This window comes from Aptenodytes patagonicus, chromosome 4 (genome assembly GCF_965638725.1).
Source record: "Aptenodytes patagonicus chromosome 4, bAptPat1.pri.cur, whole genome shotgun sequence".
Lineage (NCBI taxonomy): Eukaryota > Metazoa > Chordata > Aves > Sphenisciformes > Spheniscidae > Aptenodytes > Aptenodytes patagonicus.
Genome location: NC_134952.1, coordinates 43914426 through 43940090, shown reverse-complemented (window position 1 = coordinate 43940090; position 25665 = coordinate 43914426). Strand labels below are relative to the sequence as shown.

At 36.8% G+C, this 25665-nt stretch overlaps 1 protein-coding gene across 2 annotated transcripts in view; it reads right to left on the bottom strand.

The window, feature by feature from the left end:
* The window catches only part of SH3RF1 (SH3 domain containing ring finger 1), a 93958-nt gene that overhangs the window by 34851 nt on the left and 33442 nt on the right, over positions 1-25665 (bottom strand). For both annotated transcript variants that reach the window (XM_076336543.1, XM_076336544.1), the window contains exons 3-4: positions 3523-3798; positions 2073-2168 (exon numbers count right to left, since the gene is read on the bottom strand). In XM_076336543.1, coding sequence (XP_076192658.1) covers positions 2073-2168; positions 3523-3798 — 372 coding nt within the window. The remainder of the gene's footprint in view (positions 1-2072; positions 2169-3522; positions 3799-25665) is intronic.

Below are 25665 nucleotides of genomic sequence, written 5' to 3'. Positions count from 1 at the left end.
ACTTCAACGTATCTGAAGTTTATCCTGTGACCTCATCGTACAAGAAACATTGCAAGTATCAGACCTATACTACAGAATAAACATCACAGACTACACTCATTTTAAAGTCAATGACTTCAGAAAATCTCCAGTAAATGCAGCTACTAATTCACATTTTTAAAAAAAAGAAAAAAAAAAGGATGTGGACTAACATACACAACGCAAAAATATGTCTGTCATTATGACAAAAATAGGCAATGATTACAGGATTAGGAAATATAACTAAAAATACCATATGAAAAATACCTCAAAAATATTAATTACTTCTCATCTTCGTTGTCTTTAATAATAATATACGTAACAATGGTTTGATATACTTGTTTGTATCAACTGTCTGCATATTTTCCAGAACAATAGTTACACAATCTCAGAAAACAGTATTTCAAAATTCAGATTGATAGTTTTCTGCGTATCTCACTGCTCTTCACCACAGCATGTGTTTCGGTTTAGTATATACTGAAAAAACCCACCTATCTGATCTGAAGTATCTCTTTGGGTATTATTTATCATTCTAGATTTCCCATATCATTTTAGTGGGGATTTGTGAGTGTGTACACAAGTGCTTGTGCCTGTTCTAAAAGGGTTAATTGAAGATACATTTTCTTAGTTGATGGAATTTGTCTGAAAACATCAACAGTGAAACACATTTTGTGACTGAATATCATTTTTACATAATTTTTTTCAAGAGTGTATCTCCATTTTGCAAACGTTTGTAGAGATGGAAACAGAGTTGTTCGCTAAATAGTTAGCCCAAGTGGCAGCCCTAGGAAAGGGCTTTTTCTAATTTGGCTAAGTTAAGTGATTTAGTTTTAAAAAGCACCACAAAAACCTTTACTGGCTGAAGTGAAGGGGCAGTTAATTGCAAGGAGCTAGGAATGAATAGTCAGGGGCAAGAACTTCTTAAATTGGCTTTTAAAAACTTCTTAAACTGAAGCCAGAATTGCACTAAGCAGGTTGAAACCCTTTTGCTTTGTTGTTGTTTTTTAAGTCATGTGAAAACTTCTATTCCCAGATATAAAGATCCTTACATCAAACTATAAAAATGAATATACCTATTTTCCCTTTAAAAAAAAAAAAATTCTATGTTGGTTGAACACAGTCATTTTTTAGAAAGTTCCCATCTCATCAGGGCATTCAGAAATTGAATTAATAAAACCTGACTTGATTCTTAGTATGGTTACACATTTCTTCTGTGACCTGAGGTACATATTTCTCATCCCACAGGTAATGTGAAAATACTTTTTTCTTTCATCGTTCTGCCTCATTTATTTAAATAAAATCTCTTCAGTGGGAGAAGTGTATCTTACCAAGTATCCATAGCATACTTATCAGAAAAAGACAAACACTATTCCAAATCTCTATATCCTTCTGTAATGCAAATTTTAATAATCATTGTTGCAGCTGTACACACTGTCCTTAATCAACTATGTCTTTCTATATAGAAGATATAGCTTTCAACTCTCAAACCTTAAAAGGTTGGGAAAACTTTCTCAAGTGCTACCTCTCACTGTAAATTGTCATATCACATATGAGAAATGCAGGAAGATACAGAAGATTTTATATAAGGGTCTTTTGGATGTAAAAGTCAATGCTTTACCTGCTTAACAACAGCCTATATTCTCTGACATTCTAGTTGTGCTAATTTGGTTTTGAGAGGCAGGTATTAGGGACAGTGCAAAGCTTACTATTTCTCTGATTTGCCGATTGCTTTCATTTTGCGGTTAAGTGTGGTTTGTGATTGACTGCACGACTCCAGTATTAACAAGAAAACACAGTGACTGCCTCCCAGTACTTTCATTCCAATTCCATTCAATGAAAACAGGTATCAAATAGCTAAGTAAAAATCATGGGTTCAACTGCAGAGGTAATTAACTTTCCCAAACTAAGCACACAGATCTTAGGTTATTTTAGGTCTAAGACTATGTATATCTCAGGTTATTTTAGAATCATCACCAGTACTGATTATTTTGCCTTTCAGAAAATGAAATACACAACAGTGGGCACAACCTTACTGAGGGCCCAACTTTACTCACCTCAACATATGAAATTGGAAATATTCCTATTTTGTCAGCCAGCATTCCTTCTGCCCAGTTTTCATCCACGCGGCGAATTACAGTCAGAACATCATCCTGTGTGAACATGCAGTGATTATGTCTCCCAGCTCTAATTAAACTTCTAATTTAATTTCCCTCCATAACACATGGGTAATCAGAGAAGGCAGTACATGGACAAGAACAGCAGAGAAGGCACTCCGTAACAGGAACACGCCACTTCGGGGGTTGATGTCGGTTCCAGCTGTTCCTTTTCCTATTTTGTCAGAGTTCAGCTAACTGTCCACAGCTAATCTCAGCCATCTGACTTTGTCCTTCGTGCCAGACTTCCTGACGTGTTCAGTCCATGGTATTCATCAGTCCCCCGGCATTAATCAACAGAACCACAATCTTTTTCCTTCTCAACTGACTCATTACCTAATCGTCCCTAGACGTTGCTTGTCTACTTAAGTACTTAAGAACACTAGTAAGTGATATGATTTCTGTCACATCTACGTGGAGCATTTGGATTAGATATGGTTCTGAGAATGTTACATAAAAAAAGGATTTACCTGCACATTAAACATTGCTCTCGCTTATACTGAGGTACGTAATTGTTTCATATGCAAGTTAAAATAGTTGGAAACATATGCTTACTTAAGTGAGAGTGCAGATTTAAAAAAAAAAACAGTTTGCCAGCAAAATATGCAAGCTGATGCCAATCATCCTCAACAGTATTGCTGTTCTGTGTTGTAATAACCATTGTCTGTCCACATGTTAACATCTTTCCTTTTTAGAATTTTAGCCATCCTTTTCATTTTTAATGGGCAAGGGTAGAAAAGTCGTTAGCTCACATTTGATCTTGCAACATTTTTGTGCAATTTGATAAACTAAAGAATCAGAAACTGAAAAAAAGGAACAGCTCTGATTCCTGTTAAAACTCCCTATCATTATGTGCCTTGCAAGACAGAAAATTAATTACAATAAAAACAATATAAGAAGAAACGTCATATTTTCCAAAAGGCAATTAGTAATATTATAGAATGACAAAGTTTAGTAGTTCTTTGTGTCTAGTATCTAGATCCTAAAAGTGACGCGTACTAAATGCAAAGCTGAAAATAGTACCAACTTCAACAATTTAAGTGTTTCTTTAGAAGATGGAACACTTTGAATTCATAACATAGGTTATTTCTCATAAATTAACATTACTACTGCAATTATGAAAAATTGCGTTAACAACAGTAAAACCTCAGAGAAATTACATGTGATTTAGGAAGAGAAGGAAGGCAAAACTAATCAACACAGGAGAAATACCTGCAAAATTACTTGCCCTTTTCATATTTGTGCAGCTCCATTAAAAAAAACGCAGACAAGACTACAGAACAGTTGTCTTATTTCTTATCCAAGTAAATAAAATTATTAAAAGAAAATAGTAATTTTATTCTGGTTTTACCTTCGCAAATGGTAAACAGTCTTTATCTGCTTCCTTGTCTTTTACTTCAAAGTCATAAAGTGCTTTGCACTGAGGCGGAGGTTGAGGTAAAGGTTTAATAATCTGAACAAAATTGGTCGGAAAAAAGCCATGGATGCCATTGACTTCTCCATGATACCAATTTTCATCCACCTGTCGACGCAAAATGATGATGTCTCCTTTACTGAATTTAAGATCTCCAGGTTCTTTTCCCTCGTAGTTATACAATGCTTTGGCACATGGTAACTGAGGTACACCCTAAAGAAGAAAAAAAAAAAAAAAAAATCACTAGAATTAGATGAGTATTACTAAATAGAATTTATATTACATTCTTTGGGAGACTATGAATGAAACTGTATAAAATTGCGAAGTAAAATTATACACAATAAAATTACATTATTGCAATGATTCTACTGATTTTACCCAAATGCGTCAGAAGCGCTTCAGTTCTATACAGTTTTAAAATCCCCCTAAATTTCATCATGATTTTCAGTAATGCTACAATGTTGCTAGACACAAGAGAGGCAAAAAACCATAATACTTTAACCCTCATGTACTAATTCACTAAGCTTAAACATTAAAAAAGCCCAAACAAACTGGAAAGTATCCTGACCACTTGAGAGATCTGACAGAAAAATGCTGCAAGAAAATACAGCATTAGAGTAACAAATTTGCTATAAGACCTTTAAGGCATGTTTTCTGCCTGATTTTATTATTTTCCTCAACTTATTTATTTCACGGGCACAGAATGCCAAGGATGAGGACATAAGGGAGGTGTTTTCTAGCTTGAAAAACAAATCTCACTTTATTAAAGGTGAGATATTTCATCCTTTTAATTTATTTATTTAAAAACATGGCTAAAAAGAATTACTGGAAAAAATCTGATGAAGGTATGTATCCTTGGGTTTTCTTTAGTTGATTCCTCCATAATATCTGAAAACTGTAAGTCATTGGTGCCGCTCTTGAATGCATGTCAGAAGGATTACAATATAATAGTGTCATCCTCCCTTACATATACTGCAGGTATTGTTTTTTAGTTGCTCAGTCTGTTCCTCCACATTTTGCAAGAGTGAGCCATAAAACTCTACAACTCTAGTATTAGGGCTACTGCCTTCAAAACTCTCTTTTCTCTCCAACTTTAAACACCTAGAGGGGCGCTCACCCCCTTAATGATGCAAACAGCAGTAACCTGTATTACTAAGACGGTCTTTCCATAGCAAAGACAGCATTTATAGTCAACCAGAGCACAGCATTTCACATCTTTAATGCTATCCCTTATGGAAAAGACAAATTTTAATGAAATTCAATGTTGGCGATATTATTCGCCACATCTACCCCATGGTATGTCTCTCCTCTCAAGTCTTCTGCCAGCTCAGATTGTAAATTGGAGTTGCACTTGCAATGTCTCAAGAGGTACACACACAATGCAAGGAAATTCTCAGAAGGAATTACCACTTCGAGTCTGTCTCATTGGTCAGAAGACAGAGTGCTTGATAATTTATTTCACATTTAACACTTAAAATTTTGTCTTTCAATATAATCCAATTTGTTTGGACATCTTTAATTTTTGTGTATGATTGTATAAACAGATTAATAATTTCATGAATGGATAAATAATATCTTAAAGATTAACTTATTTAATAATTTTCTTTTTATACCAAACAGTCAAAGGAAAACCATATGTATATACATAGGTACAAATAAGTATGATTTACATATGAATACAGGAAAATCAGAGTTCATTCTATGGCATCTGGGATAGGTACTAAAACTATTATATTAGCAGGATCCATGCAATTTTCACAAAAACTGGTGATCTTCAGACTGAAGCAAACAATGTTTTTCTTCATGATCACACTTAACTGCATCAGTGCAGAATATAAACACCACTGGCATACTCTGTATAAACCTGGATAGGGAAAAAGACTAAGACATCAACTAGAGCATTTGTGGGCCCCAACTGATTGAGGGGGAAATTCATGGCCACAATAGAAGAATTAAAAAATATTGTATGTATGCATTTTTTAGTCCGGTGTGCTCTCTGCAGAGTAAACAGACAGAATGAAGGAAGCAGTCAGTGTGGATGTAGTCAGGACAAGTGCAGAGAGAGAACTGGGAGGGAGAGGGCAGGTTGGAAGCAAAAAGAAACACACCTCTACACAAGAAAGGAAACACTGCTTGCTTATCCATTTCCATCCCAATAACAAACAAACCAACCAAAAAAATTACAGCCCTTCAGTGATTACGAGCCAAAGAATTGCTCGGTAGAAAAAGGGCCCCAAGCAATTATGGCTACTACAAGACATACGCATCTCTCTCGCACTGGAGGGAATAGCTGGAGTTCTCCCAGGAATCACCCCATTGTCCCGGGAGAAAGCTTTCTATGTCCCCATACTGAGGAAGAACTTTAAGATTAGCTGATTAAGATAATATACAGTCGGAAAAAATATCTTTAAAAACAAACAAAACCTAAACAAACCAGGAGTGCCAGCACAGCAGATCACGTTGAAGTGACCAAGCTCATCAATTAGTCATCATTTAATTGTTAGAACTCGATACTGCATTTATGCAGTTTATCACAAAGTCTCCCACAAACCGACCTTCACTCAAATGTACAAACATCTGTTTATATTTTATAGGAAGTTCTTTTCCCAGTGTATAGGTTGAGTTTCTGCAAAGCTTGTTTCCCACGTTAAATAAAAACGGTTCCACTCTGTAATTTCAAACAGAACAAAGTTCAACAAAACACACACTTAGTTCTCAGTCAGACTGCCAGGGATTAAAGAGAAACGGTTAAACGACTCGGAAAAGAAGTAAAGCAAATGCCTTTTCCTTCTTGTCCCAGGGGGAGTATGAAGTGAGAAGGAGCGGGTGCGATGGGGAGCGCCATTCTCAGGGGTACGGCCCTCAAGCACCATCTTCACATTCCTCCTCTTCTGAGCAACCTGGGAGCTGCGGCTCACAGCCGGTGCCTTCCAGGCCGTTGCGGTTAGCAGCCTTGGGCGGCTTCGGCCCCCCTTCTGCCCCTCCAGCTGTTCACCAGGAGAGAAGGCCATGAGGATACGCTGAGCCGCGTTTACATTTCACTCTGTGTCTCTCACTTGGCTAAACATGAAAGGAAGGCTTTGGAAGAAAAACTTTGCAGCCTACCCTCAGGTTTACAGCTGCCATTTACCCTGCCAGCTCTTTGAGAAAGCAACAAAAAAAAAACCCAGACAAAAACTATTTTAGGAAATTAAAATATAAAACTCAGAAAGACTCCACACAAAATAGGTTTCTTAGAATTATTTCCTCAGTCCTTATGCAAAATCTTTATGCAAAAATATTTGAACTTCTAATGCTACTGCTGATACACAAACCATTTAAATTCATTTTTAGCTAAGGCATGGATATACATACATTTCACATGCCAGATTCCTTTAAAGAAAATAAATTTAATAATATATGATGACATCAAAACAAGCGGCTTAACAAGAATATGAAAAAATGCATATGCATTCATATATATGAGGCTCGGGTCCCTCAGATTTCTTCTCCCAACCCAGATATTTTGTCTTAGAAGTCTACCGAATTCGCTTACAATTTTCTTCTTTGGATTTATACTTTGACTTCAGCCACCTTATTTCGAACTTTACTTTTTTTTTTTTAATGGACAATATGCAACTGTATGTATTTTTCATGAGCTTAAGCCAAGAGAAACTTATGCCTGCACAGAAACATGAGATCTGATTTCCTTTTAAAAAGGAGTTTCTGTGGCAGAAGCCCAAATGTAAATATGCTTACACTGGCATTAAACAGTGTTCATTGTATAACTTACTGCAGTTGGAAAACCAGCATAAGCTAAAGTAGCAAAAATAGTAAATCCCCTCCCAAGGAAATGAATGGAACAAATACTGGGTCATCTCATCTCTGTTTCCTTCCAAGCCTGCCCGGCTGCGGTGCTGCTGGTTGTCACTTTTCCAAGCAAGGCATTCCCTGTTCTCCAGCTGTGAGACTGGGATGTGGCCTGGGCTTCCCTGTGAACCAGTTGAATTCACCCAGAATATCTATGACATTTTCACCTGTTTGAGGTTCTCAGACACTGTCTTCAAGAGGCCAGGAAGCCTTCTTTTTACAGAAGTACTGTTTATGTTAGTAGTAGGACAGACAAAAAAGATTTCTGAAACACTCTACGTGCACAACCAAAGCGCTATCAGCCTCCAAAAAAGCTAGCCTGCTCAGACACCTCAGCAGCAGTTTTTATGCCTAGCTTTCCTAAATAACTTCTGCCTTTCTTTACAGAAAATCTCAAAACTGGAAGTTACTATCATTTTGATCCATGTTATAAGAGGATCTTTAATGATCATCAGTTACTTGCAATTTTCTTACAAGTAAAGAAAAAATGATTTTTCTTCATCTATCTTTTTATTTTCTTTCCATGCAGTTCCTAAATCAAACCAACAGTCACATTAATAACCAGGACAAGATGAGAAACTATTACGAAAAATCTCCAATTACACAGCAATTGTAAGTACAGCAAGTCTAGTGCTACAGAGGTGCTTTTATCAGTCTAACTTTTTTTTCCCCAAAGAACCAGTATTGTAAGACATACTTGGTTGCCAGTAAAAGTTGTCTTTATATAAGGAAAGGAGCTTGTTAATATGCTGCAGTCAACTTGTTTGCAAGGCAGATTTGGGTCGAGTGAGTTCTTTACGTTTACATTCTCCAGTAGGTACAGGTATACCCGAGATTTCCTCTTCAGACTCCTAGTCATTCAAACTTTTAAAATGATAGTATTGCTTCTTTTAATCTTCTAGTCCGTTCTCTTTCATATTGTTGCCTTCTTCACTCAAATCTTTCAAATGCATCCTTTTTATTACTTGTTTTAATGTGTATTTTTGCTTTCTTGACACCTTTGGCCTTTACCAAGCTGTCCAGTCCTACATGCAAGAACATCCCATTTTGCACCTATAGTTTTTTCACGTCTCTTTCATCTTGCTGGCTCCAATACCTGTTTTTTCAAGTCTTAATTTAAAGCCATCTGCTCTGTCTAGTTCCATTTTCTTTGTTTCAGCCTCCTTTGTTCTTTCTGTACCTGCATTTAAATTTTCACATATTTTGAGACACAGAGCTTATAAGAATACTTCACTGGAGACCTTCTTAAACTGCTTATATTAAAAGATGCGTTTCCTTCAGTAGGATTTCCTTTTAAAGGAAAGAAACATGCTCCCTATGTTAAGCTATAGGTATACTGCTTTTACCTTAACAAATTAAATACTCAGTTTTGCAGAACACACCAACCTAGAGGCAATAACATTTGAAACTAAGTCTCCCCATTTCTTTTCAAGTTCCAGAACACAAAGTGTCTCCATAATCCAAGCAGAATGTTAAAAGCTGGCATTTATTTTTCTCATCTAAGGAACAAGACAAACGAGGATAGATTTGCTCAAAGAAAGGCCAACTCAAGCATTATTAATCTGTATCTGACACTGAATTGTTAGTGGAATCAATTTTATATACTTCTACCATCAGAACTATCTTGGAAGACTACAGAGGTCATCAATGCAAACAAAATTATTTCTAGTTAAAGCGCCTCTGAGGTTCCTGCTATCTGAATGATAAAAATGTAAGATATTTTTATGTCAAGAGGCTGTATCAAGGTGCCAGTATGCTGTAATAACCATAAAAACAAACCTTTGGTATCATCTGATATGAATTACTATTGCTCTACTGAATACAGTGAAACAGTATTTTTTAGATGACAGTTCACTAGATTAAGGAAGTGAGCAATGTTAATGTTGGTAAGTATATTCATTTCTACTAGTTTCTAATGATACAGTTGTACTAAATCTCATTTTCCTCAGCACACATAAAATAAATAACCAACATTTGACTTAAAACAGTAAAAATTTGTAGTTGTTTTGAAATGCCATATTCAAATATGGTTAGTCGCAGCTTGGTACAGTTTTTGATTTTAGTAGAAGTAGGAGAAGTTGTGCATCGAGAGGAAACTAGCTAGCCAGGTTACCCTGATTAAAGAGACCAGGATTGAAACCCATCTGTGCGTAACTTAACCATGACCTACATAACAATAATCATTTTGAAGAAAGATTACTTTAGGAAAAAACCAGGACACAGGATAAAAAACACCATCAAGCCAACATATTTGTTATGCTTCTGGAAAAGGTGAACAACTGACATCAGTAAAAATTTTAGGTTCTTGATAAATAAAGAAATGGGATGATATTTTTACAATTATTTAATTAGACGATCAAGTTAAAATTTATTTAGTAGACCTGCAAAGCTTCTCTGCTACTAGCTATTACAGAATATGATAAAATTTCTCTAATGCTTATACATGATAACTAACACCAGTACTAGCTCTAGATGTAATAGTGTGTGACATATCAGAATACCCTTTATTAATTTCCAGGTTTCAGCCATCTAATGCAGGTTGAAATGCCAAGCACTCCTAGAGCCCGTTGCCTGACTCTTTTGAGGCCTTGATCAGTTAACTTCGCTCTTGGTAACTTGCTGAAGAACTTCACAGCACAGGCTCAGAGAAACCCTATATTTTGTAATAGAAGGGTAGCTCCTCTCCTTATGTAAGCAATTTTCTGTGTTCTTTTGAGGTAAACTATTAATGACCTACTTAAAGTAGCCAGTTTATGAAAGTTCTTTTTGCTTCCTCTGTCTTAACAGCTTTTAGAAGAAAACATTTTGGCATTTTTTCTTGTCTGATGTCAAGAAATAAATATAAGGTTGTTTAATATAAGTATGAGCAACTCTCTCCCACAAAGTTTTTTTGAAATTAAAAGCTGGAATACAGGAGAATGAAAGGAATTTAAAAAGGTTGCCTTAAGGCCTAAGCAATCAGACTAATAATATGGAAAGTTAGAAACGGACATTTACAAAGCTTTCCGGAGGCACTTAGCCCAGTCCCTTCCTGTGCAAGACCTGTGTTTTTGACAAATTTTTTTTAAATGAAAAAATGAGTGTCTTCAGAATGCCACCTTCTTTCCTTTACCTATCTGAAATGCAAAGTTCTCAGCTACTTACTTTTCTGAGGTTTGTTAAGTAAAGAAAATGTTGAACACTTTCCACTAAACTAAGCTCTCAAAATAACCAAACGAGTAAGTAAAAAATAGGAAAAAGTGGAGAGGAGAAAATAATTATATCCTGCACACTGCATGTCTCCAAATATTTTAACTGTATGCACTTGAGAGGTTTAAGATTGCTTCTTTCCACAGGCAAAAAAAAGAAGCATGAGGAAACTGCTCCGCACAGGAAAAACTGAGAAGGTTAACTTCCAAGATGCAGAAGAGAATTTGAGTTTGTATTCCCCTTGATTTTCAAAAGGAAAGCCAATGCATAACAAACAATTTCAGTCTGAGTCTTTCAAAACCTTTTGATTAATTGTTTACTACAAAACCATTTTGCTTTGAAAAAACCAGATCCTTGTAAGAATCTAAACACAACTTTAAAGTGTGCACTATGTAGAGCTAAGATGTTATAGTTCTTTCCAAAAGCAACGATTTGCTTTAAAGATCTGCACTTAGAAGCTGTTATACCAACCTTGCTGGTCAGTCTGTAAATGCTACTATCCCCATTGGTTTTCTCTTGGTATGTTACGACTCCCTGGCGTTTGATATGTCCATCAAACTGTTAATTTTTCCTGTCCCAGTGCCACTGTACAGCAGTGTGGATCTCCTAATCTCTTTAAGCATGTCAAGTTGATATGCAGCATAAGTTCATTCCATTCCACTTAAACTCTTCTACCAGTGTATTTTCCAATGCATCCTGTTTTCATGTAGTATCACCTATGGCTTCTAAGACCAGAATACTGCATACTCCAATAAGAAGGAAAAAGAAAGACACCCACCTCTCTTGGCAAGCATACATCTAGAGGAGCAGTATAATTGTGAGGCTGGGTAGCGGGACTTACTAGACCTACTCCAAACTGCCACTAACTACAGTATATACCTGAAGAAGTCTCAGTGTGGGGTGGGGTGTTAAAATCTATCTAGTGTTGCCCAATCATATCCAATTTGTCAACATTAAAAACCCTATGAACATCCAAAGTTACAAAGGTAGGTCAACACTAAGTGCTTTGGAAAGTTTTGCTGTTTCCACTTTCTCTACATACACCTATAGAAGTGCAAGAAACTTACCTCACAGGTATTAACTTTATCTTTTTAAAGAACACTTTGGAAAATGGAAAATAGATGCAGTAGATTACTGATCCAGTGCTGCACTTTTATTTTTCTAGCCAGCTTGAGAAAAGTGACTTATCTTTATAATCCTAAGGCAAAGACTTTTTTTTTTTTTTTTGGGGGGGGGGGGGAGGAGAGAGAAGAAGAAAAGTGAATCAGAAAAATGTCGTGAGAAAAGAAGCAAACAAATTAAAAAAAAAATCACATAGGATAAAGTATATGAAGGTCAAGAGCCTGTCGAAGACCTGGTAAAAGACTTAGAAATAGTATGTCTTGAGTAGTTTTCCGAGATATGTATCACTGAAGCTCAGAATACAGAACTATTCCACTGTTCAAAATACCTAATTGCTAGATAGTACTTCTGTGTTTAGCAAGAAGCCTCATTTTGCCTAGTCACCCAGTAAATGCCTTTCATAACTATTCACACTCCCCATCCAAAATCTGTTATGGGAAGTGTGACAACTTTCCTGTGCCAATACAAATTCTTAAATATCACTTGCTTTTTTTGCTTGTTTGTTATATGAACATAAAATCACAAAACAGTAACTACAGAAGAGGCAAAAAACCCACCCCTCTGAAAACTACCAAAATACAGACCACATCTGAGTGTTAAATTCTTTCCTTAAAGTCATTCTTACCTGGCTATTGTGTAGCCTTCCCTTTTCACTCTTCGTTTTAGTTTCCACATAGACTGGAAATTACACATCTTTGGCACCCTTTTGCTGCTGCCTAAATTCATACTTATCCTTCTAATACAGTTATCTGGAATTTACTCTCCCTGTCAAAAGCCATATATGCAATTGCTTAAACAGCCAAATAATTAATTCCCAAGCAAGATGTGTGCCATTCTGAGCTCCAAGTCCAGATTAAATAAAGACTTTCACGTAAACTCAGAATATTCTTCTTTCCCATTGGCTTAATGGGAGGCAGCTAGAGATGCCACAGACCTTTGTATACCCTTCCACAAACAAATAAAGCATCGATAACTGCAACTGTTATAATTCAAAATCTGCCCTACAAACTGAACCGCCATCTAACCTTATAACAACTTTTATCAGTCACCAGAAAGAAAAAAAAACATTCACAAAACAACATCTTGCTGTAATCTATATAGTCAGTATGGCAGACATACTGTACATGACAGCTGGTGAGAATTTCTGCAGCATATGTAGTAGTTAACAAAGATACAGGGACAGTCAACAGCAGTCTCTGAGAATGGAACCATCTTGCAATGCTAAGAAACATCTCCCTTCTTTTGTTTAATACAGTCTCTTCTTTTCTTTTTTTTTAATACATTAACACAAAACCTCACTGCATTAGAAAGAAATAAAAGGGAGTTTACATAACCCCATAGGGTAGTGCTAACACCTAGAAAAGATTCCATTATTAACATGGTACCACTAGGCTGTGCTATGCTGGAGTAGCGGTAAGAAACAAATAGAAATATCTATGTCGTCTACCAGTCTTAAAATGGCTAATCAGAATACATATCTTCTCTTTCGTATTTGCATTAAACATAAGCCATCAATATTGGAAAAGTAGATCTATTTTACTGACCACATTTAAAATTCTCTCACCAATCTGGATGCACTTTACAAATCACTTTACAAAACACGTAACAAAAAAAAAGTTCATCGACTTAATGCAGAAGATTGGAACATTTTGTTTATCAACGAAGCACTGGAACCCAGGAGGCCCTGTCCCTACTTCAGGGAGCTGGTATTTTAACACAAGTATCAAAAGCTCCAGAGGGTTTATCAACAATGTAAAAATTTAAGAGTAATGCTCTGTACTGTTCTAAAGGTTTTTACACTTTGAAAATGAACGTAAACAAGCTTCTCTCACTGTGATGTGAAAATGAGTATGTTTACTTGTTGCACAAAGAAAAGAAGAGGGAATTCCAGGTGAGAAGACAGACTGAAAAAAATTGAAAAGAATAAATGAGAAATGAGATCGCCAAGAGCAAACTCTTACTGTGCTTTGAAGGTGAGGAGTTTGAACATGATTCAGAAGGAGCAAAGCCAGCAAATGACTCTGAACAAGGGAGTGACTTGGTAAGATTACTCTTGGTGAGATCAGCATGAAGAAACGTTCCTTTAATCTCTCAAATACTTTGCTGCCAAAAATCGGGCAATGGGAAAACACAGAGTTGCAAAGGAAGACGTTGCTGCATTTTTTGCTGAAAACTTATCAAGGTTGACAGGCATGACTTTTTATCTGAGCATGCTTTGCTTTCCATTATGATCAAGTGTTAATATATTCGCCACCAAAACAGTGCAAGGTCTAAAATTAAAATGACCCTGTCAATGATATTTAAAAAAGAGAGTAACCACACACAGCTCTCCTATCTGAATTTGATTTTAAAAATCTGAGATAGCATCTGACATTCCACTACCTGCTGAGAAAGTGTTTTTAGGTTTATCTTCCATCACTTCCACTATTTTGTAAATGTTCAGGTGCTTGTCCAACCTTCTGGATGAATACGACATCACTGTCACACATCCTTCTCAGGTATTCCCTGCAAACTCTTGTTGCCAGGATCTGGAGGGACTTTTGCTAAGCTTGATTTGGGACTGGTACCGTGTCCTCCTTCTCCTGAACCCCCCTCACTCCCTTGAAATTCTTTTGGAATCAATTTAATTCTTTTAATATCCTGACTTCAAACGGCCCCTTGCCTATTGCAGAAAAGAAAAGGTGCTAATTTTAGCTGTCACGATAGTATACACAAATATACGTCCGCTGCATGCACAGAGTAAATGACGAACTCCATTTGCTATTTATTTTTACTTATCCTTTAGATTTTCCATGCCTCAAAGCTTCCTGGAATATATATTTTTTTTTCCAAAACATTTTTATGGTACTCTACTTGAAGCAGCTGGTTGGCCTTTTGAAAAGGCAACTAATCCTAGCTGAAATTATGCATTTTTTTGCAAGATAAATGTTCCTGTATGCTCTTTACTATAACAAAAGAGCTGAGTGAGCCAGAAGCATGCTACGTTAACATTTATCTCTTGTGCAGTGACAAGCTGGAGTTTGCACCTCCCGGTTATTTCAGCCAGACTGTAAAAGTAGACAAACAGCCTGGCGCAAATGAGCCTTCTGCTCAGCGTAGTACTGCTAGAACAGGCTTGAATCCATAATGCCTACAGAGAGTACTATGCTTCACATTTCATACTGCTCAAATGAATACATTTTAGCATACAAGTATTAGTGTAGAAAACAAAACCGATATGCAGGTCTTGAGTTTATCGGGTCCGAATTGGTATGTAGACATTTCCTAGCCATACCTTGCATCACCACACTCCCCTCTGCTGTCATTGTACCTTTACAAGCCCTTCCTGACAGCCTCCATAACCTCCCCGGCCTCCATTCTGCCTGAGCTTTGCCTTTCTTAATCCCATACCTACATGCTCAGTGTTTCTAAATTCCTCCAGCGTCATCCATCCCCACTTCCACCTTCCCTACACTTCCTTTCTGCAAGGGAGCTCAGCGAGGAGCTCCCCACTCGGCTGGCCTGGCCTTCCTGCAAGCCCACCCCACTGCCCCCCACCTCCAGCTGCCCCTGACCCTGAAGATGAATTGGCTCTCCTGGGGCCCAACATTACTCTGCTCCTTAACCGGCAAACAAATGACCAGCAATATGTGACTACCTCTCTGTAAAGTAGTGCAGAAAACCATATTCCACCTGTTTATGTTAATTAGCCCCTTATTCCATCACGAGTTGCCACGGGTTTTAGGTGGGAGCTAATACTTAAGCAAGGTGTCAAACTCAGTTACTCCAGCAGATCTTGGCTGAGTTTTCTCCCAAGTTGCCCAGCTCTAGATTGTCCTTCACTGTACAGGAGTGCTTAATTTTTACAAAAAATATCATCTCAAATACAACAAAATCTCTCATTATTGTAATTCCACCACCAGAGGCAGGGAGAGTTGCATAAGGAGTACACAAAGTAGAACTAGATAGGTTCAGGATAGACAGGAAAAGATTTTCCATTTTGCTTTCAAATGCAGTTGTTTATCCAAGAGGTTTGTTTTGTTTTGTTTTCAAGCATGACAGGTGAACAAGGGTTAGAAATGCTAGGCAATAAGAGGCTTACATTGGAAGGATAACCTGTTCACCTCTCAGTATTTTACCACAGAAAAACTACCAGAACTTAGGTCCAGGGAGGTCTGGTCGGTCTGCATTTGCTTACAGCAGTTCTGCTCCTCCAGTCCACTTGCACTGTTGACATTATATTATCAGTTGGTTACAACAAACAGAACAGATTTCACTGTGCCACAGAAACTAGAAGCATTTAAACTACTTAAATGAATGGTCTTTCAGCAACTGCATTTGCGTTCACCGGGGAAAGAAGAAAAAATTTGAAAGTAACAAGTTGATCATTACTATGCTGTCGTAACACAGATTAAATTTCTCTGTTTACAGATGACTTCATCAGGAAATCTTCTCCCATCTTTTTTGTATTTGGTAGACACTGCCCCAAAATGGTGTCTACCATTGCAGAAAGCTGCTTCTTGAAAGTAGTCCTCTATTTCAAAATACACATCGTTTCTATTTCAAACAACAATTTAATAGCAATTCTATTCTGTTGTCATACGCGTTTTCCTAAAAGCCCTTTGCCTCTCCAAATGTTATGAGAACTTTGTAGTCATTTTGTAAAACATCTGAAGTATCTCTTGGACTTGTACCACAATTTACCATTCTCTGTATCTACGAAAAACAAGTTTATACAAGGTTGGTTTTTTTACTCTCAAGTATTTGGAAAAGTTAAGGAAGGTAATTTTTTCCATTTGTCTATGATATAAACACAAAAGAAACAATCCATTCTTTTATCCAGTTCAGTGAAAATGACAATTTTCCTTCCCCAACAAAGGCGGATTATTTATATTTTATACTATTAACTGTCTCAGATCTGCATCTGCTCATAGTTTTCATTTGTGTTCATGCCATAAATGAAAATATATACTTCTATATAATGATTTTAATCAAGTAGCTATATGTATGACAAATTTTAATAAGTAGTATATTCTTGTACATATTTTTTTCATTTTGGAGCAGTCTTAAAGTATATGAACGGCACTACTTTTTGATGAAACTAAAATGGAAGATGTGCTCCAACAGTGGTTTACTGTTCCAATATTCCCTGGAATCAGAGTAGAGTCCGCTCAAAGTATTGCCTCTGAAAAAATACAGGCTGTGGCCACCAAGTCCTCAGCACCTATTGTTTTTCTTCTATGGATCCATTCCCACTGCAGATTACTTGCTAATATAGATATAGCCAAAGTTTTCCCAACCTAAAGAAGTTTTTAGTCCTCTGGTTGTAAAATGTGATACATGTCATGATCTCAATGTTTTCTTTGAAATAATTAAAACAGTTCTCACTCCAGCCAGGTTAATCCCACTAGAAGTTTATTCCATCAAAGTTAATTCCATGATATGCAGACAGATTTTTTCCAAAACCTGCCTCCTAAGGATAGTAAAACTGCTCAGATATTATCACTAACAAGAAGAAGGGACTAGATATCAGAAACTTTTGTAGGAGATAGTAAGCTCTTCCGTGGGGCTGAGACCATGCACTTCTTCAGCAATTTTAACTTCTAAAACTTTAAGGAGCCTGTAAGCTCCTACTGCATAAGGACCTCCTGCCTTTGAGACTCCACAGTAAGCAAATTAATAACCACCTACTTACATTAACAGGGAATGCACAGAATAATTATGTTCCACAAATAAATTCTCAAGAACAACTTACAAGAAGTACAACTTTCTCATTTAGATAAAAAGTATTTTAATTACGTGGTTCAATCGTAATGCATTATTATGGGAAAGCACTGCTTTGGAGCCAAGAGTTAAGAATCAGATAGGATAATGAAAGGCTGATGGCTCTTTAATTCTCTCTCTTAACTACTCATGCTACTAAACTGGTTGAGATATATTTGGAAAGCAGAATTCAGTCGTCCTGCTTCAGAGTTCTCTGATTCAGACTCCAGCAAGGCCTGATGGAAGACAACTCCTCAAGCAGGATACTCAAATAAACTGAAACTCCACTTCTTGTCACCTTGGTAGGACACCTTGCACCTTAAGGCCCACCACTAATGGAGTTGGTTTTTCTCAGCTCCTGTATGAGACTGTACCTTATTTCTACAGAATCAAACTGATCAACTACTCTTAAAAGAAACACAAATATATAGTAAAACCCCTGCGAATCGCAGCTGCATTAACACGGCCCTCAGCTCTGTCATTGTTCCACTCGGCACATTTGTGTGAATTGATGCTGACACAGAAATACAGTCCTGAATAAAAAGCCCTGAATATATATTCATGTAGGTACAAAACTTGCATATGGTATGACAACACTGATATTAGGCCAATGTACATGCCGCTGTCACACGCATTCAACTTTCCTGCAAGGTGAACACTCTTCAACGCATTGACTTCAGCTCAAAGTGAAACAGATTACCTGGTAAGCAACAACCCCCACACGTTTCTCCTAACTGTCCTTCCTGTCAAGTTTTGCTGACATTCCACTTTTTCTCTTTATTCACTCAACTCTGTTCTCTCTTTGTAGGATGGCTGAGGTTTAGGATTTGATGTGACCCCAGACACAGTTTTGGAAAATATAGTATAGAAGTATTGGTGTATACCATGACACATTCTGTCCAAAATTTGCTGCCTTCAACAGAGCTGGCTTGTAAGTCTGTCCCTGCACTGCCCAAAAGTCTGCATTTAAGGTTGCTTCTAAAGAGCCCATTAAGCCTGCGATGCAGAAAATAACTTTTTCCAGAAAGGCACCAAGTCTTAAACTGAAAACATCGACAGATGAACAATTTATCCCTTCCATTAGGAGGTTTCCACTGGCTTACCACGCTAGAAAGATTTAGATGCTCCATAAAGTACTTGTGTAACTCACAGTAACTTTAGCCCATTATTTACCATCACTCTTCTGATTACGTAAAGCTGTAATTCGTATCAATTGCTATTCCTTCTTTCTACCACTTGTTATATGAGACTATTTTTGCTAAATTTGTTATTTTTCTTCAGCTTTGGGAAAGTAGCCCTTTTGAAACACCAAACATATACATCAGGGGTTGCTTATACCGAACATAATTTACTATTTTTCTAAGCAACCAATACTTTGTCTTGAACTTCATTATGACAGCCCAAAATGACTGAATTCCTGGACTAGGAAATTATACTTCAGTCATATTTTATATGTTTCAATACATTCTGTAAAGTAAAATAATTATCTATATTTTTAGAAACTAACATGTTAATACAAGCTGTGTAAGATCTTCAGAATAAGACTACTGTACTGAAGAATTTCAGTTTGAGACACTTCTTCCTTTATATTACATTAAGTGCTTAAGGAGTAAATAACTCTTTTCTTTTTTAAGCTTCTAAAAAAAATTTATTTAAAGAGTTGACAGCTAATTACATATAATCTCTCTTTGCTCTCTTCTTCCTTCCAATACTATTTAAGGTCTTCTCACATTTCCCAATAGATTAACTTTTCTCAAGTACAAAGTCACACTGATCCTATTTCATCATCTACATCAGTTATGAATCCTGGAGGAGACAGAAGCCAGACTGTAAGAATAAATACAGAGAGCCTGTGAAGGTCTATTCCTAAATGCATTAAAAATCCTTCCAATACAACAAGCTGTTGTTTACAACGGCTATCTGCAGGTTAACTCCAGTTAAAGAAATATATTTCCAGTATTCTCTATATCGGAAGCAAACTCTGAGAATGTATTTTGAAATCTGGGATTTGCCAAATGAGAATGGTTACATTAATGTTACCATTAATGTTGCTGCACTGCACCAAAGTAAGATCTCCTCAATATCAAAGAAGGATCATGTCACATGAGCCCAAGTTCTGCAGCTCTGCAATATTTACACAGAACTGGCATATGAATAATTACACTTGTGCCAATTTTCATGTGCTTCCATAATTTGGTCACGTTATTCCAGTTTCTGTGACTTTCAGTCTTCTGATTTTAGTATTTACTGCAAAACTCTAGGCTTTACAGTTACTTAAATATACACTCTGATGTATTCACAAAAAAATTTAAAACTCTTCTAGCTACAAAAAAAAGCCAAAAAGGTAACGCTGCAGTTTCAAAACCTGAAAGTTAAATTAAATTTACCTCCAAACATGACTTTTTTCTTTTCTTTAAACGTGAATTTGAAGCCCCCCCCACCATCCTGAATGCTTTCAGTTGCTGGTAACAAAGACTAAGTAGTCTTTAACATTATTTATGAGACCTGGAGTACAAGAAAAAAACAAGCAAACCACATACTGCCACATACCTTTCAAAGCATGCTTTGTCTCCTCTACAGGCAACTCAAATCTTCCCTATTAATAGACTTGACTGAAGTTTTCTCTGGATCCCTTAACAGTCTTTATATAACTTAGGAAAGAAAGGCCAAAGGAATAACTTTCTGTGATAATGATCCTAACAGGAATCCTTATTTACTAAAATTGTAAGACTTTCCACGTGAAACTACTTTTTTCAGTTCCCTGGATTCAATCACAAACTTTGCAGACTGAGGAGGAAATCTAAACGCAAAAAAAGCAGCCATGGATTTTCTATTCAAACACAGCTTAAGATGCAAAAGCAAGGCTACTACAGCTCTTTTTCCAAAGTATCAAATAAAATACAAAGAAACAGAAGAATTTTTTTAATAGTATGTTGATTATCTATCATAAATTCTTGACAATGTTAAAAAAATCTAAGACTATATAAGGTCTATACAGAATAAAACTAAAATAATTTCTAAAGCATGTCTTCATTTTATATTTACAGTTTTTTGGGAACCCCAAGAAAAGTTTCTTGTGGTACCCATCAGGGCACTTTCCTTGTCACATGTCTCCATTTTGGTTAGGCATTAGTCTGATCATCCTGCAGTACAAACAAAATTCTACCCTTCAGGAAAAATGAGTGTGACACCACGCTGCTTCTAAGTATGCTGCTCTGTTGCATGCACATACTTCTGCAAACCTCATTTATCATCCATGTATCAGACAAAATACGTTGCAAATTTATTACATTGCCTAAAGGAAATCAAACCTATTATCTCATTATTCAAGTGTTCAAATTTAATTTCCTTACAGTTTTTAAGTCTACATTAGCAGCTTATTTTTAGTTTAAACTTCCAGATGAACAGTAAATAATTAGCTCTACATAAAAATGGCCAACCTTGGCAAAATGCTGTCTCCAGTGCTCCCTGCATCACACTATTTTTGTGCTTCCCAAACTTTCAGTTGGGAGTGCTAAATACATGTTCCTATTTGTTTTTGCAGAGCTATACTGCTCAATAGTTTAGTAACATAAGGTTTGACAGCTGGCTTTTCCAATTAAATTATTTAGATATTATGACAGTTCAGACATTGCTTCTCCTCTGCCCTGCTTAAAAAAAAAGGACATTTCTAGGAATGTACTTAAATTGTTTTGGGTGGGTAAACACAGAGTTGGCTTAAATGGCCTCTGCAAATACACCACTAACTAGTTACAAGTAAAAGCTTCTCCAGATGTGTAAAACGTAGTACAGTTTGGTTTCCTAAATTCTCTTTGCAGCTGATGAAAGCTTCTGTATGAAATGCTATTTAAATACAAGAAACGATTAAAAAATATTCCTTAGCAATTCAGTCTACATCTGTAACACTGCCCCTAAAATTAACTATACACAAGTCTTCTGTTTAAATTCAACATGAGTCTTTGAACATTGTACAGAGGAGCTTAACATAAAAACATACCAGAAGGAACTGCATTTTACAAATCAGCAGTCATCTGCATTGTCATCATTACAAATCAGCATGTATTTCAAAAGCATGTGATTTTGTTTTAAAATATTAAAGACAACAATAATAAAAGCCACACATACTTTGGAAACTTGTTTAAACAATAATTGTTATTGTTAACATCTGCTCTAAACACAAGCTAGAATATAAACCTTAATAATGTGGATGATAATTCCAAGATCCGATCATGACTTTACAAAAAAAATCCAATTTGTATGAAATGTTCCATGTCTGCTGTGGAGCCAAAGGCAATTTTTAGCTTGATTACATTTGAAAAGGAATCCCTGCGGTCTTGGCCAGCTCCACTCCCCTCTCTATCAAGCTGCATTAAAACAACCACGCACATAAAAAGGCAGAGTGGCACGTTAGTGCCATCCTCCACTTGGTTCTCTGTGGTTGCTGGCTGCTCACTGAGGACATGTATAATTTGACACCAGCTACAGGCATCCCTTTTCCAGCTGGCTGGCAGGGGACACAAGAGTGATAAGGGACACCAGCAAACCCCAAATACTGTGGGCCCAGTTAACACAAAGGACATGAAGAGGCATCACAGGTCACTGCAGTGTTGGTACAGGCCTAAATCTTAGTCTAATGAAAATAAGCAACCTTCTCAACCAGAGGAGACTTCAAGTTGAAATGCCTTTCAAGAAAGCTACATGTACACAAATTGGAGAAATAACGTAGATGGTCTTCTACACTCCCCTAGCCAAAGGAGCAAAGGAACAAAACCAGTTCTTTCTTTTGCTTGGGTTCAGTGGTTTGACTCTTGCAGCTTATCATTAACTAATACTCAACATACTGAACAAAGACCAATCAGCCAGTAAAGGGAAAACTGCTAGAAAGCAAACATTCAGTCAAGGTACCAAACTAACAATTACAGCATAACCACAGCTTCAGCAACACACAAACTGAGGCAATGGGACTCACCTGGTCTCTCTAGGGAAAGAAGAGACCCGTGCTTCCAGATTACCCTAGCACACACTGACCACTTTGCTTCATTCACTGATTAATGTCCATTATCTTATACTTGCTTTGTTAAATAAAATTATCTGCCTTGATAGGGAGTTACAAATCTAGCCTACCTAAAAAAAGCTCCTAGCTGAGAGGGGAAGAGGACAGTTAACAGGCAGACCCAACCGCATAAGACAGCCATCAAAATCCAGACTGCAGCAGCCCTGCAGCTACCCGAGCAATGACTGCTTCACTTCCCTACAAAGGGGATAAAACACACATCTCCTATCTTAATGCATAACTCGCTCGCCACGCAAAAATAAAGCAAGTCTCAATTTGTGAAATGTGTTACAGGGTCACCATTGAGCATAAGGACTTCTGTCAGGCTGCTCAGATTAGGAAACCTGCCTAGCTTTCAAACCCCATCCTGCACAGTGCCAGGGAGCCTCAACACCCCTGCAGGTCAGAAAAACTAGGAGCAACTCATTATTTAGCTGGCTCTTAGTAAGGACTAGGACTACCCACGTACTGCCATGTAAAAGCTCACCTTACAGTTTCTTGTACAAACCACATCATATTGACTTTAGCTTGGTATGTTTTCTCAAGCAGTATCTTAAGACTTCAAATTTGTTAGTCATTCACTTGAAATAATTTACTGCTTCTTCTGAATTGTTACTTTCTGTTACGTCAGTGCGGCTTCGCAGTCAGTGAAGGAGGTTTATGTCTTAAAAATACTAGACAGACGGTAATGGCCGTTTCTAAAACATTATGTCTTATCATGCCAATGAACATCAAGAACAAGCGCAGAAAAAAACTATACTTAAAATCTTTTATATAAGATTAAAGCCTTCTACAAGAATTGGCTATTTTCTCCCACTCAAAATGCCCCTTTAAAGAAATATCTCACATCGAGAGGAGGAAGGCAAAGGATCCCAGTCTAGTTTATCTACAACGAGGTCATCATCCATCAGGTCATCCACAACACAAATTTTAGATTTTCCAAAAATGCAGCTGACGTTTTGGAACACGCAATGTACTAAACGTCTTGCTTTACCTAACCATAGATAGATTATGCTCCCATTACATCTCCCCTAAAAGATCATTTTAATGATACTTTTTAATGCATCATATTGCATTAACAAAGGTTCAGCTAAAAAGGCTACTAAACTTAGCTTTTTTTCTCCTTATATGAGATTTTTACACCCAAGTTAGCCCAGTAAATAAGAACTCAAAGCTGAATTATTGAGCCTTGTTTTACTGTATGCACAAATGAAATTATGCTAATATATATAATACTAATGTATTTTCTCCTCTGAGAAGAGGAGAAGATATAATCCTCTGAGATTATATCAATAAAATACAGAGTCAAAAGAATAATGAGTCAGAACAACTTTGAATATATTTGGACTGTATAAAATAAAACAGAACATAGTTCTATCCATCTCCAGCCAGTTTATCAACATGTTAATGTTTTTTTTTTATATTTACACATACACAGAGGTCATAATACAAAAGATTGGCTTGTAAATCTGAATGTAGCAGTTGAGAAGTGAAGTTTTGTCTTTTAACTTTAGGAATTGAAGAAATTGCATTTTTTTCAAGAGTTTTAAACTCTACAAATTATTTCAAGCAACAAGATTCTTCTCATATGGCTGTTTGGTGTTTAGTAGATGAAAAATTATATTTAGCTGTTGCTCCATTTAAGTACCTGTACTATCATTGTGACTGCAGGTACAAGCCAAACTGTCCCCTTCTCATGTCTTTGCTACAAGTGGTTATCCCTGGCATAGTTAATTACTTTTCAGGTTAAGTTAAGGGTTTTCTGCTTCTCCAGCCTTCAATTTTATCTTCTACTCTTCATAAAATTAATAGCTGTTTCCAAAGTCTTCTAGTAAGAGTAATTTTTCTTTATACCCCATCCTGATAAAGCTTCCAAAATATGCAACATAATAAAAAAAGAAACTATTAAACTTCTAAAACTTAGTTTAACCCTCTACATTTTAAGGGTGTGGTTAACCCCCCAATTTCTTTTTTTCTGTAGAATTTGCCAAACAAATTCTTAAAGTGAACTTTTGGGGTTTTTTTTACAGCAGTTAGTTTATTTCAGCAAAGACACCAATTCCGCATCATTAACTCTCCAAACATTACCTGATCCCTGTTGCCTTGCATGTACTACTTCCCACAACTATTATTTATTTAAATCTCTTGAAACCTCATTTGTTTCCATATACAGAGCAGGGAAAGGTTTTGGACAAGTAGTCTACCTGAGACTAGAACAAGAGGCCTCTGAAGAGGCTTCCATAGCACAAGCACTCCATACCCAGATGTATACCTCCCACAGCAATTGAGCAACAACCTGTCTCCTCAGGGAGTTCAGCAATTCCTCTGATCAAGTGACAGATATTAGTCTGCCCAACTGGTCCCTTCCAGAAGCTTCAAAAGCTCAATTTTGTTATGTTTTGTCCAAAGATGAAGCAGCAGTGATGCCACAGAGCCACAGAAACCTTTATGCCAATCAGCATTTTAATTTATTTGATTAAAATATTTATCAAATAAGGAACTTAATCCAGCACTTGAGTAAAGAAATGAAGGCTGGGAAAGGACGTATGGAAAATGAGAGGGCAAGGGCAGGAAAGGGATGCACTGTGCAAGTTAGGAGATCCCTCCACAAAGTTAACACACTTTTTATATTTAAGAGGAAGGCTAACAATAAGACACATTGCAACACAAATTAGGATTTGAATCTAAAGACAACTTTTCTCATTAGCTTCAGAAAGTGTTAGCATTCTGCCTTCGTTACAGATTGAAATACAAATCATGCAAAGGTTTAATAATTTTCATAAACTGGACTGAGAAGATCCCAGATTTCTGACAACCAAGTAACTGGCTCAACAAGTGTCATCCCATGGAGGATCTCAGTAGCTCTCCTCCCCCACCCCCTTTTTACCAAAGGGATAGAAAAATACAACAGAAATCTGTAAGATATCATGCTTAACTTCATCCATTCAGGCAACAGTGGAAAACTAATAATCCAAAAAAAGCCCTCTCTCTGGAGACAGAGAAAAAGCAGATAGTGCAGAGATTGTACTGTACCTATTGGTGTCATACTGGGATTTGAAGACGAAAGGCATTTTAGTCAAACAGAGCAACCCCTCCAACAATACAGAAAAGCTAGTCTCATTAGT